Here is a 14,612-nt window from a genome sequence, read left to right as displayed (position 1 = left end):
TATTTCATTGTCTAACTTTTTATTTTGTTTTATACTTTAGTTTATTTAGTAAATATTTTCTTAACTATATCTCTTGAACTGCATTGTTGGTTAAGGGCTTGTAAGAATTTCACGGTAAGGTCTACTACACCTGTTGTATTCTGCGCATGTGACAAATATACATTTATTTGATTTTGAATAGAAGGCCTATTGAGATGCATCATAGAGAGATATCAACTATATAGGATTTAGATTACACATAAGCCTATATATATTTAGGTTATTATTTATCGTTTATCTTGATGTCACAATATTAAGATAGTCAGTATAACGGAATTAAATGTGTATTGTTCATTAATATCCAAATAAGAAACAACACACTTTTCAGAATTTGAATTATGCATTTATCAAATAAACGTACTATATTTGGAATAGGAAGGCTAGAACATGAATTATTGCAGATAATAATAATAGACCTATTGTTACTTTTGTCATATTTGATTGTTTTGACATGACCATCAAATGTGTTCTGACTGAAGTCCTGGGCTGCTAGAATGATGGAGTGTAACCTAAGACTGTTCCCTCCTGTTTATTAGCTGGCCAATCAGAGTCCAATACTGCCTCCCCCTCCACTCAGACAACTATTTAGCATCTGAAACTTGGATAAAGTTTCCCCCAAAAAGTAAGGAAAAACGTCCTGCGAGAGAAGGACGGTGCCAAGCGTACGTTTGAAAGTAGTGTATCAGACTCCCAAGACGTAAAGAGAAGAATAGTCGTAGAGTAAGACATTTTTTAAAACGGCTTTCTGTCGGTGCCTGGCTGCATATTCGGATATATTTTCTAACTCAGGCTTCAAAAGTGGAGACCGTGTTTTCTTCGATATCCTTGCATTTCTTTAAACGAGAAATGGAAGAGGGCTCAAGTTCTCCCATCTCCCCTGTGGATAGCCTAGTGACCAGCGAGGAGGAGTTGGACAGACAACAGAAAAGATTTGGAAGGAAGAGGAGACACAGTAAAAAGACGAGCGAAGACAGCAGTCCGGGTTCCGTGAAACGGGGCAAAAAAACGAGTCCAAGCAGCAATCAGTCCTACGAGGAGTTGCAGAACCAGCGGTGCCTGGCCAACGTCAGGGAGAGGCAAAGGACACAGTCGCTCAACGAAGCCTTCTCGTCTTTACGCAAAATCATCCCCACTCTACCCTCGGATAAACTGAGCAAGATCCAGACACTAAAACTGGCCTCCAGATACATAGACTTCCTCTATCAGGTGCTGCAAAGCGATGAGATGGACAACAAGATGTCGAGCTGCAGCTACGTTGCGCACGAGAGACTCAGTTATGCGTTCTCTGTGTGGAGGATGGAGGGCGCGTGGTCAATGTCTGCAACGCACTAGCACCCAAAGCCCTTCACTCATTGCCAAAGCGGTAGGTGGCAAATGCAGCTTTTACCTCCCATGAGACGAAACAAAACCAAAAATAAGTCCTAAATGATGATGATGATGATGATTATGCATACAAGTTGTGAACATAAAGAGTAGGCCTATTCCTATAGGCTAGCCTATATCCTAGTTGAAATTCGTGAACATTATAGGGCAAATTTAACAAGTGATAATAATGGCGAACCTCACATACAGTAGTTATAGCATTGGCACTGGTTAATGACCCTGGGGGAAACAAATATTAGGTTGTGGCTTTAGTTTAAAGTCAGCGTCAGGTAGGCTATTGATTTCAAAGCGAAACCATGTCCCCTCTAATTCTATAGGTAATAACAATAGTATAGTGAATTATGTACGGAATAATTGTAACCTACCCAATTGTTCCGTGAATTTGTATGATCAAATGAATCTGGTAGCTCAATAGCCTACAAATAACATTCGTACACATCCATGCCATACATTTCACCAGTCCGCGCGCACCCGGAGTCTGACGCGCAGAAACGCGTGTGGATGACCTGAGCATGAGCCAGGTTAATACACAGTTAAACAAGTGCTCCATCAGCATTGCTTGACAACAACACTTTTGCTAAATGAGAAGAAAACGGTCTTTAAAATAAGTTAGTGAGGGTCATGGAGTACTTCATTTACAATAAGAATATGGCTGCTTCATGATTTATGGACATGGAAACTTGGTGTTATTAATGTAAATAATGGTTTTGGAACATTGTTTACTTGCCAAGCACCGAGGTAGCAATCAAAGACAACTATAAAATAGCTTCACTGACACTGGGGGAGTGAATAATGGTAGAAACGTATGGGGTTTTTCCCAGCTGAGAGTGGCATGACAGCTCGAAAACACATTAAACTCTGCGGTGAGATGTGAGTCTTGCACTTAGTCCTTGTCCGTTCTTTAACGACATTTTAAGACGGAGGGCCTATGGGAGAGAGAGAGTGGTTGGCCGCATAAAAACGCAGTAGACTTGAACAGCCTACCACGGGTAATTTACATTCACAATGGAGAACTTTCTTGTATGGAGGCCGCAGGAATGGCAACGCTCGGCTTGGGCCTGAGAGTTTAAACCAGCGTTTGATTAAATATGCGAGCCATTAGGACTAAATGCTATCTATACTAGCTGGTTGCATGTAAAAAAAATAAATGGATACGGTATTTTGAGAGTTTCTACTTCCCTTATCATTGCATACCGTTACCCAAACCGTTGTGCGGCTTTGCGCTGTGAAGCAAGTCATTGAGACGTATTCATGCATCACTATGCATGCCACACAACAATCTGAATGAATTTGTTTTCTTGTCCAGTGCCCTTGACCTAATTAGAGTAGTGTAAATCTAATGCACATTTTGTCAAATGGAGAATGAAGAGCCTTGATATGGCATAGGCTACATGTTCAAAAATAGGAATGGTTAGGAATGGTTTGCTGCTTCAAATAATTATTATAAACATTGTTAATATGCCTAGGCCTACTTCTTTCTAAAGGAGTATAGGCCACACATTTACCTATGCTATTAAATGACATGTCTGCTCTGAATAGGTTAGACCAATTCTAGTAGCCTACTGATGTATTGGAAAACATATTAAAGTCGTATATGAGTTGAACATGGATTCAAAATCGTGACAGCGAAGGACACCTTTCCAGTGAAATAATGCCTGCTTTTGGTTTGATTAGCTCCATGGACTGGAACCATGTAGTTTACAGACCGCCCACTCGCAAATCAATCGATCACCAGAAAGACTTGGTTGTCGTAGGCTTTATTAAACCAGCTCTTCTGTAAAGAGGACAAATAAACGACACTATGGCGATTTGTGTAAACACTGTACATTTGAAGGTGGTCCTTCTCGAACTTTACCGGACGTCTTTTCAATATCAAATGCAGCTGCCAATGCTGTTTGGGGTTTCATTAGCCTGTGTGAGGAAGGCATGTCAAAGGAAAATAAGAGACAAACCCAGAATGACATGTTATTTTTCTTGGGATGTGGTCTTTACATTCATTTGTTCTCATTAAAACGACATAATTAAAATATTATCAACAATTTATGAGGCTCAAATCAAAACTAGGCCCAGAGACTTGGCTACTTATACGTGCATTAGCCTATTGGCTGATGTAATCAGCTTAGCTCTTTTCCCCTTCTTACATGGGCTATTGAACAAAACGAATACAAATATGTTTAACCCACACATACTCACTATGTATAGCAAATTCTAGCCGAGCAATATTTATTAAACGAATTCAAGAAACAAAACGGCCCTCTAAAGTCTAATAGAAATATAGGCTAATTGCGGCATTTACACTTTGCCTCATAAATTACTGAAAGGAAATGTAGCCAACTGTGAATGAAGTGAAATGCATTTGCATAGACAACATTCGCAATAATATAACTGCATAAATATTTATCATAGATTTATGATGCTGTATGTTCACTCTTCCATAGAAATGAAAACATCCTAAAACGGACAGGTGCTCATATCCCTTACAGTCTATTTGGCCTGTTCTGTTATTTTCCAGTGATGCAATTACATAGACCACTGTGGTTTATGCACCACATTTAAAATGAAATCCCTTTCCGTTGTTGACATATGGTTTCACTCAGTGCGAAATTATTCTTTCATTAATGACTTCCTATGCCAGTGAACGTTTCAAATAGACACTTGTGCCACCCTTAAGGCCAATAGACAATGCACGGTGTCATTGCTAGCCTTAGCATTCTCTTTCAGGAATTAAGTGCAATAAAGCTATGCATGTGATGTATTAGTTAAACTATATTGTAAAGCTTTTGCTTGATAATATATATGCAATAAATCTGTCATTTTGGTAATTGGTGCTAACATTTTGATGTTTTTTTTTGTTTTGTTTTTTTACTGTTATAGACTGTTTACTTCTACAAAGTATGAAGACACCAAATCTATTGAAGAACCCACGAACCTCAGAAACATTGTCAAGAGACGTAAATGTGACACACAGCTCTCCTGGAGTGCGTTGAGTGCAATTACCTAACACATGGAACAGTGTGAAAAGGAGTCAAAATAACCTTGAAAATCATGTTGCATACTCAGACAGTGTTGTCAGACAGTGTGGTATGACGCTTCTAGTGTCTACTGGTGCATTATCACGTTGTTTTCATGTCGGTGATGATAGTAGGAAAAGCCATATTTGATATTTTTTGGGGGGAAATTATATTTCGTTCTGTTTTTAAAAACAATACATAGAAGTATATAAATGTTTCTTATTGTACATACCTGTAAGTATCTTCAGCTTGTAAGGGACCAATGCAATTTAGAATACGTTATTGAAGTACGCTCCATGGATGTTCAACTCCGTTTTTTTTTTGCCTATTTATTAAAACACATATTTTTGAATGATGAAGTTGAGCCCTTTGATTTATGTTTCCATAGAATACCGTAGCAATTGTGCCATTATGACATATGCTATATCCCCTACATTATATATCAATGTAAATAATTCCAGTAGGCTACACAAATAAAAAAGTTTAAACTCAAATAAACTGAGTAAAAACCATACCCCTTTTTTCTCCTGATCGTTTTGCATCTTGTTTGAGATTTAATTAAGAAAAACAATTGCATTATTTCTTTGTGACTGTAAAAAAAATCCACGACACTACTGTGTGTGATATGTGTGACTATTGTTACTCGCTAATGACTATTGTTACTCGCTAATAGTGTTTGTTTGAGGAAGGGTCTCTGCCATATTTTCTCAGGATAATTTCATAGACTAGGCGAAAACAAACACTCCTTTCACTGCTTAGTGTGAGATTTTGTTGAGCTTTTCTTTCTCCTCTTGTTGTGGAAAAAAATAATCACCCGCTAAAAACCGTCAAATTAAAACTGCCGGGCTTTATTAACAGCGGGGGTAATTCGAGCCAGTTTCAAACCAAAGGCATATAAAAGTATTGTCCGCCTTAATAACAACGTAATCATTTAAATAGCGATGCCGTGAGGGGAATTCTTTAACGACCAAGGGAGCCCGAACAACCGCAGATAACGACAATAACTATCACGCAGCTTTTAAATACCGGGCCCCTGGTAGACCTCTTAATTTTCCCTTTCAATCTAACCCACACACTCTCAAAGCATACAATTGTTTACGTTCAATTTTCCCAGACTTGGTTAAGATATACATCTCTAAACAGTGAAAGGACCTTATTGTTAAACACAGTTTGCACAGTGCGGGTCACTCAGTGCAAGTTCAGCGTTTTGGCATTCATTCCACTATGACAAACCGTTGCTATAACGTTGCTGTTGACTTTTATTGTCTTGCATGCCCATTGTCAAATTATAGGGTTATTGTCATTTTGAAAAAGGTGCCAGGCCTACAAAAACGTTGAATTTCACTGCATGGCGCCTTCGGGAAATATTACGAAAATGACTTGTAAAAAAAGCAAACTCACCTATGGTGGTTAACCATGATGTTAAGTCATGTAAGACGAATTCATATTTTGATAACGATGCCTCAACATAGAAGCCTGACTGCAAGCTACTGGCAGACATACACCAAACAACCTGAATTAAACTTCAAGATGAGTGTTCAAATCCTGGTGGAGGAAATCTGGCAGCGTTTTGAAGGGGAAGCACCTGCGATGTACAGTAATGTTCTCCAGTTGTGATGCTCTTGGATGCTGCAGTAGGCTAGCCTTTAGCATACTCAAATAGGAAGCTGGAACGTGAAGTCACATAGGCCTATCTATTTCCCATGCTCACACCTGCATCCAATCCAGTAGCCCTAGGCCCATATTCATTGCACGCACCTGTTCAGGGCCTCGTTTCCCAGAGACTTCGTAGCGTTAAGATCATCGTTAGAACTTTCTTACCATGTAGCCGAAGTGTTTTCTCTAGGAGCTGATCCGTCGTCACTATTGTGGAATAATTATAATGTTTAAGGTAAGATTTGAATGGAGAAAGCTGATCCGAGAGCAGCGCTGCTTTCTTTTGATCCTATCAGTACGGTGTCAACACATGGTTTAATGCACTTACCAAATGTTCTCTCTACTTGCTTGTTTGGGAAACACTTGAAAAATAAAGATGCATCTGGTATGCTCATCTTACATCTCAGCTGGAAAACGAGACCCCATTCAATTAAAGCAACAAGAATAAACAAGCTTTTTTACATTTATTTTATAATAATGCATATTTAAGCACAAAGGGCCGAGGTGGTGTGGTATATTGCCACAATATACCATGGCTAAGGGATGTTCTTATGCATAACACAATGCGGCCCTTAGCGTGATATATTGGCCATATATCACAAAACACCGAGGTGCCTTATGCTGTAATAAACGGGTTATCAATGTAATTAGCAGTAAAAATACATGTTTTGTCATACCCATGGTATAAGTTCTGATATACCACCCTGTTAATAATTATCAATATAATATCAATATGTAATTTAACAATAGCACAGATGTTTAGCCTTCTTTGAATAACGTTTTGTCTATCTTACAATGATGTATAATTTAAGCCCGGAGGGGTACATTGTTTTGCAATCTGTATGAATAATTTGAATATATGTGGTTCTGATTGCAACCAGATATAAAGTGGCAATTAAATGCTACATGCTATGTGGTATTAAGTGACTTATTGATTAAACCCTGGAACAAGTCAGGTATGGATGTTCATGCAACGGTGTAGAAGAGTCTATGAATGGATAGCCTATATCCAAGTAGCCTAGAGGTCTGTGCACTTCATATTCAACAGTGTAGAAGAGTCTATGAATGGATAGCCTATATCCAAGTAGCCTAGAGGGCTGTGCACTTCATATTCAACAGTGTAGAAGAGTCTATGAATGGATAGCCTATATCCAAGTAGCCTAGAGGGCTGTGCACTTCATATTCAACAGTGTAGAAGAGTCTATGAATGGATAGCCTATATCCATGTAGCCTAGAGGGCTGTGCACTTCATATTCAACAGTGTAGAAGAGTCTATGAATGGATAGCCTATATCCATGTAGCCTAGAGGTCTGTGCACTTCATATTCAACAGTGTAGAAGAGTCTATGAATGGATAGCCTATATCCATGTAGCCTAGAGGGCTGTGCACTTCATATTCAACAGTGTAGAAGAGTCTATGAATGGATAGCCTATATCCATGTAGCCTAGAGGGCTGTGCACTTCATATTCAACAGTGTAGAAGAGTCTATGAATGGATAGCCTATATCCATGTAGCCTAGAGGGCTGTGCACTTCATATTCAACGGTGTAGAAGAGTCTATGAATGGATAGCCTATATCCATGTAGCCTAGAGGGCTGTGCACTTCATATTCAACAGTGTAGAAGAGTCTATGAATGGATAGCCTATATCCATGTAGCCTAGAGGGCTGTGCACTTCATATTCAACAGTGTAGAAGAGTCTATGAATGGATAGCCTATATCCATGTAGCCTAGAGGGCTGTGCACTTCATATTCAACAGTGTAGAAGAGTCTATGAATGGATAGCCTATATCCATGTAGCCTAGAGGGCTGTGCACTTCATATTCAACAGTGTAGAAGAGTCTATGAATGGATAGCCTATATCCATGTAGCCTAGAGGGCTGTGCACTTCATATTCAACGATGTAGAAGAGTCTATGAATGGATAGCCTATATCCATGTAGCCTAGAGGGCTGTGCACTTCATATTCAACAGTGTAGAAGAGTCTATGAATGGATAGCCTATATCCATGTAGCCTAGAGGGCTGTGCACTTCATATTCAACAGTGTAGAAGAGTCTATGAATGGATAGCCTATATCCATGTAGCCTAGAGGGCTGTGCACTTCATATTCAACGATGTAGAAGAGTCTATGAATGGATAGCCTATATCCAAGTAGCCTAGAGGTCTGTGCACTTCATATCTTGCAAGTGTGAAACGATTCTTAGCATAGTATAGGCAACTATACACTATGAATTTGAAAACTCGACAGAAAATGTATTTTCAACATCAAATGTTAGATCATTTATTATATTAGGGCTATTTTCTTGCACTAAAAAGTTGAACTAATCAAATTCAAGAAAGTCATGTTTAGGCCAATGAGCTCATTTGAAAACGGTATTAGACTATAGTCTTGTTGGTTGACCATGCATTGTAGTCGTGGGTAGTCATGGACGAGGTCCAGGTGGAGATCTCAGTAGACCTATGCCAGGTCCATTTCGACCTAGTTCGGCCATCGGCAGCGCGTTTGATAACGGCTCATTATCCCGCGAGCTCACAGCCAAGCAACACGGGAAATCGCCCGGGGCCTACTGCTCAAGCAGCGCTCGAGCCCCAGATGTTTCCTGTAAAATCAGACGGAAAAAGCTACAACATTTTAATTTGCAGTAAAAGGGATAAAGTAAAGGTTTATGCTGTGTGCGCCTCAAATAGGATTTCATGTTCAGCAAGGTCGCTGAAATGCTAAGGTTACTTTACCATTGGAGGGGGGGGTGGCATGACTGAAGCGTTTTTTGGTGTGGTAAAGCTCAAAGTCAGCTGCAACTGCCATGGTGTCGACCCAACCTCGCATGCTTGCTTGCTATGGAATGAGTCAAGAGGGCTGAGTGTGTGAGTCAGAATATACATGGGCATACACTGTCATTATTGGAGGAAATAGACAACCCATTTGACTCAACCAAAGGCCTAACTACAGTGGGGAGAACAAGTATTTGAAACACTGTCGATATTGCAGGTTTTCCTACTTACAAAGCATGTAGAGGTCTGTAATTTTTATCATAGGTACACTTCAACTGTGAGAGATGGAATCTAAAAACAAAAAATCCAGAAAATCACATTGTATGATTTTTAAGTAATTAATTTGCATTTTATTGCATGACATAAGTGTTTGATACATCAGAAAAACAGAACTTAATATTTGGTACAGAAACCTTTGTTTTTTAATTACAGAGATCATACGTTTCCTGTAGTTCTTGACCAGGTTTGCACACACTGCAGCAGGGATTTTGGCCCACTCCTCCATACAGACCTTCTCCAGATCCTTCAGGTTTCGGGGCTATCGCTGGGCAATAAGGACTTTCAGCTCCCTCCAAAGATATTCTATTGGGTTCAGGTCTGGAGACTGGCTAGGCCACTCCAGGACCTTGAGATGCTTCTTTACGGAGCCACTCCTTAGTTGCCCTGGCTGTGTGTTTGGGGTCGTTGTCATGCTGGAAGACCCAGCCACGACCCATCTTCAATGCTCTTACTGAGGGAAGGAGGTTGTTGGCCAAGATCTCGCGATACATGGCCCCATCCATCCTCCCCTCAATACGGTGCAGTCGTCCTGTCCCCTTTGCAGAAAAGCATCCCCAAAGAATGATGTTTCCACCTCCATGTTTCACGGTTGGGATGGTGTTATTGGGGTTGTACTCATCCTTCTTCTTCCTCCAAACACGGCGAGTGGAGTTTAGACCAAAAATCTCTATTTTTGTCTCATCAGACCACATGACCTTCTCCCATTCCTCCTCTGGATCATCCAAACTTCAGACGGGCCTGGACATGCGCTGGCTTGAGCAGGGGAACCTTGCGTGCGCTGCAGGACTTTAATCCATGACGGCGTAGTGTGTTACTACTGGTTTTCTTTGAGATTGTGGTCCCAGCTCTCTTCAGGTCATTGACCAGGTTCTGACGTGTAGTTCTGGGCTGATCCTTCACCTTCCTCATGATCATTGATGCCCCACGGGGTGAGATCTTGCACGGAGCCCAAACAGAGGGTGATTGACCGTCATCTTGAACTTCTTCCATTTTCTAATAATTGCGCCAACAGTTGTTGCCTTCTCACCAAGCTGCTTGCCTATTGTCCTGTAGCCCATCCCAGCCTTGTGCAGGTCTACAATTTTATCCCTGATGTCCTTACACAGCTCTCTGGACTTGGCCATTGTGGAGAGGTTGGAGTCTGTGTGTGGACAGGTGTCTTTTATACAGGTAATGAGTTCAAACAGGTGCAGTTAATACAGGTAATGAGTGGAGAACAGGAGGGCTTCTTCAAGAAAAACTAAGAGGTCTGTGAGAGCTGGAATTCTTACTGGTTGGTAGGTGATCAAATATTTATGTTATGCAATAAAATGCAAATTAATTGCTTAAAAATCATACAATGTGATTTTCTGGATTTTTTAAATTTTTTTTTTAGATTCTGTCTCTCACAGTTGACATGTACCTATGATACAAATTACAGATCTCTACATGCTTTGTAAGTAGGAAAACCTGCAAAATCGGCAGTGTATCAAATACTTGTTCTCCCCACTGTATGTAGAATAGGCTTCAGCTTTTACAAACAAAACAAGTGGGTTTTAATGTGCTGCTATGATGATGAGGAGGATGAAGATGATTATTAGAATTGTCATTATTAGTCAAAGTAGTTAGTGGTAGTATTTTTGTAAATTAATTTCATGAGTATGTGAGAGTGGAGGTGCACAGCATGTGGTGCACTGGGTACTACAGTGCTAGGCCTATACAGGCCTATACAGTCCACTAACCCTGCCAGGCATCATTTTGACATATGGGCACCCACTCAGCCTAGCTTGTACTGTTTATTATTCCTATTTATGTAGATCCTGATTAGTGTGAACAATATTCACACTAATCCTGGGACGCTGCTCTAAACATGGAACGTGACGCCCCCGTGGGAATAGACAGAGTTTCTCCTCCCCGTCCTCCTCCCTTTCCGTCCTTAATCAGGATCGGTAATACTTTGATCCCCTACTAAGAGGGCCATCATCATCTGACCAGGGCCTGTGGGCAGGGGAGGGGGGGTATACGTTGCACCCATGTGTAGAGAGTAGTATTCTGCACTCAGCATTGCAGATGGCCCTAAGCATGTCATCACAACAGAAGGATAGAAGGGGCTACTTCTCTAACTTTGTCACTAGCGCTTTACCATGTGATAAAGCTGTCATGAGAATACTATTACATGACATAACATGAGTAATAACATTGTCGGCTGGCTTAATACTGTCATGTGTTTTTTTTGTGCCATCTGTTATGAGTGTTGTGTAACAAGACAGGTGATTGTCTCTACCATGGTGGTATGTTGTGACAGCCATTATGTCGTTAAGGTGATGTGTTATTACTTTGACAGTAGTCCTCATATCGGTAGATGGCAGGCTGACAAAATGTGTGGGTGTGAGGTCAGTGTCGCCTCACTCATTGTAAGAGCCCAAAAAGTCATATTTTCCAGTGTGTGAATACACATGCTTATAGGGCTTTTCCCATACTGAGCCAAACCAAGCTGAGTTGGCCTGGTTACACACCCACCATAGTTGCTGGAACTGTGGAGAAAAGGACAATGTGAGAAGTAATCTAAGCTGTGTTTGGGTCGGCACGATAGTGTATAAAAGCTGTGTGTGTGGCGTGTGTGTGGCACAGTGTGTTAGCCAGGTGGGGCTTGCTTACATTGTACATAAACACCCCTACAAACTGAGGTTAGCACTCCATCTGAAAACAGAGTCTTCAGAAAATACCCTGTCATTTGTCAGAGCAAGGGATAAGTGATGAGGTACTGGAAACTGGTCTTTGAGCACAGAGGAGTGGAGGAGTCCAGAGAGATGGATGGATGAGATGACCAGGAAGGGAGCTCCAAACATTGGATCCCTAACCATCCTCCATCTTCCATCCTCCTCCCATCCCTCTCTCTTTCTCTTCTTGCTCTCACCCTTGTGGGTGGCCCCACAAGCTTTCTGAGCTTTTTTAAATATTTGTTTTTACATAAAAGACTGTAAAAACACCAGGAAGTCAGGAAAGTGATTTTAACTTAAGAAATCTGTTTCCAAGTATTCTCACACATAATAGAGAGACAGATAAGATCGTATACAAATAAGCAAGGCTTAAAATGATTATATTTTAGTCAAACATATCTGTTTGGGCTTCTTGCGGTCAATTTGCAGTCTACAAACTACTTGTAATTGCACCCTGACCAGCCGCTCCAGAAAAAAATGACCTGCGGCTGAATCTTGTTGATAATCCATGCAATAGAGGTGTCGCTATAGAGTATTTCTTGCCCACCGTCCAAGCACTACAGGAGGTGTGTGTGGTTTGTGTGTGTGCAAGCGTGTGTCCCATTCTATTCTGTCCCAGCATCTCCCCTAAGCCACCTTCCCCCTTCATCCTTTGGAGTGCCAAACCTCCCCCTCTTCACCACTCCACATCCCCGCCCCTCCCCTCTCACTCCATTCCACCACAGGGAGATTTCCGCCCGGCTCTCCGAGTGGAGGAATTAAACTGGACAAGAAAATGGGTTAAGAACACTAAAGTGGTTGTAAAGATGGCTGTAAAAAGGCAGTGGTGGAGGAATGCCAATGCGGGCCAGGCAGCCATTGGGGAAATAACCCACCGGACTGAACTGAAGTGGCCTTCCAGCCCAAGGCCTCAGCCTAGGAGTTTGGTTTCTGTTTGTCAGCCTTTTAAGTGGGTTTAATAGTGTGGTTTCTTTTCAGACACCTGGGCCCTCTGGTCCCACACACACTCTTGCTTAGAGGACGGCATAGTTTAAAGTGCTAACTAGACATGCACACACGCACACACGCACACACACACACACACACACACACACACACACACACACACACACGCACGTATCAGTACACACTCACGTACATTCATACAATTAGAACATGTTGGGAAAAAATCAGAATACGGTAGGGAACATATCCCCTTTGCCCTTCAGTTGTTGTCCTGGCAACCTCTCCCTCAACGTGATCAAGACAAAGAAGATGATTGTGGACTACAGGAAAAGGAGGACCGAGCATGTCCCTATTTCTCATCTACGGGGCTGTAGTGGAGCAGGTTGAGAGCAAGTTCCTTGCTGTCCACATCACTAACAAACTAACATGGTCCAAGCACACCAAGCCAGTCGTGAAGAGGGCACGACAAAACCTATTCGCCCTCAGGAGACTGAAAATATTTGGCATGGGTCCTCAGATCCTCGAAAGGTTCTACGGCTGCACCATTGAGAGCATTCTGACTGGTTGCTTCACTGCCTGGTATGGCAACTGCTCAGCCTCCGACCGCAAGGCACTACAAAGGGTAGTGTGTGCGCTCTACTACCTTACTGGGGCCAAGCTTCCTGCCATCCATAACGTCTATACCAGGCGGTGTCAGAGGAAGGCCCTAGAAATGGTCAAAGACTCCAGCCACCCTAGTCATAGACTGTTTCCTCTGCTATCGCACGGCAAGTGGTACCAGAGCGCCAAGGTCCAAGAGGCTTCTTAACAGCTTCTACCCTCAAGCCATAAGACTCATGAACAGCTAATCAAATGGCTACCTAGACTATTTGAATTTATTTATTGTTATTATCTATGCATAGTCACTTTAATAGTCACTTTAACTCTACGTACATGTATATATTACCTCAATTACCTCGACAGCGGTGCCCCCGCACATTGACTCTGTACAGGTACCCCCTGTATATAGTCTCACTATTGTTATTTTACTGTTGCTGTTGAATTATTTGTTACTTTTATTTCTGTTAATTATATATTATTTTGGTATATTTCTTAAAACTGCATTGTTGGTTAAGGACTTGTAAGTAAGCATTTCACTGTAAGGTGATACATCTGTTGTATTCGGCGCATGTGACAAATAAAATAACATTTGATTTGATTTGAATTCCACCTATATATTCCACCATTGGTGCAGTAACTCACTGCAGTCTCTGTCTATGGTCAGAGCTGGACTTGTGTGTCCAGCCTGTGTGATTTGTAACAGTTTAAACAGAAGGCCTTGATCCCGGTCACCTCTGTGGCTGAAACTTGATCTGGCCCCAGGCCCAGCCCCTCACTGTGACATGTTTGCACACCACACCACTTTCCTCTTCATTAGTACAGGTTCTGACCCCGGGGTCACCAAGGGTCAGCACAGGTCAGGCTACCACAGGAGCCCACGCTCTCACTCACGCTGTCCTTTTCTCCTGCCATGTTCTCTCGCTCTCTCGCTCTCTCGCTCTCTCTCATCCTGCCATACTCTCTCCCTCTCCCACGGGCTCACTCACTCTCCTCTTCCCTCTTTCTCCTTGTTTCCCGCCAAGCTCTCACTATCTCACTCTGTGTTCACTCTCCCCTTCTCTCCTTCCATGCTTTCACCAATGATGTCCTTCACAGTGAGTACTCATCTCTTACACAGTGCAGTGTTAACTGATACAGGATGATAGTAAATGGTTAGTGAACAATACAGTCTGTGTTTGTGTGTGTGTGTGTGTGTGTGTGTCTCCTCCCCCTAGTGGTAGCTAGTTGAAA

At 41.7% G+C, this 14,612-nt stretch overlaps 1 protein-coding gene across 1 annotated transcript; it reads left to right on the top strand.

The window, feature by feature from the left end:
- The first annotated feature begins 646 nt into the window (after positions 1-646).
- twist2 lies at positions 647-4,788 on the top strand. The gene is made up of 2 exons (XM_035773165.2): positions 647-1,402; positions 4,297-4,788. The coding sequence occupies exon 1, from the start codon at positions 886-888 to the stop codon at positions 1,369-1,371; it is 486 nt and encodes a 161-aa protein (XP_035629058.1). The 5' UTR covers positions 647-885; the 3' UTR covers positions 1,372-1,402; positions 4,297-4,788.
- The last annotated feature ends 9,824 nt before the right edge of the window (positions 4,789-14,612 follow it).

This window comes from Oncorhynchus keta, chromosome 7 (assembly GCF_023373465.1).
Source record: "Oncorhynchus keta strain PuntledgeMale-10-30-2019 chromosome 7, Oket_V2, whole genome shotgun sequence".
Taxonomy (NCBI): domain Eukaryota; kingdom Metazoa; phylum Chordata; class Actinopteri; order Salmoniformes; family Salmonidae; genus Oncorhynchus; species Oncorhynchus keta.
This window is presented reverse-complemented; position numbering and strand designations above follow the sequence as displayed.

Coding starts and splice junctions, on each gene's coding strand:
- twist2 (XM_035773165.2), top strand. CDS start 886: ATGGAAGAGGGCTCAAGTTCTCCCATCTCCCCTGTGGATAGCCTAGTG.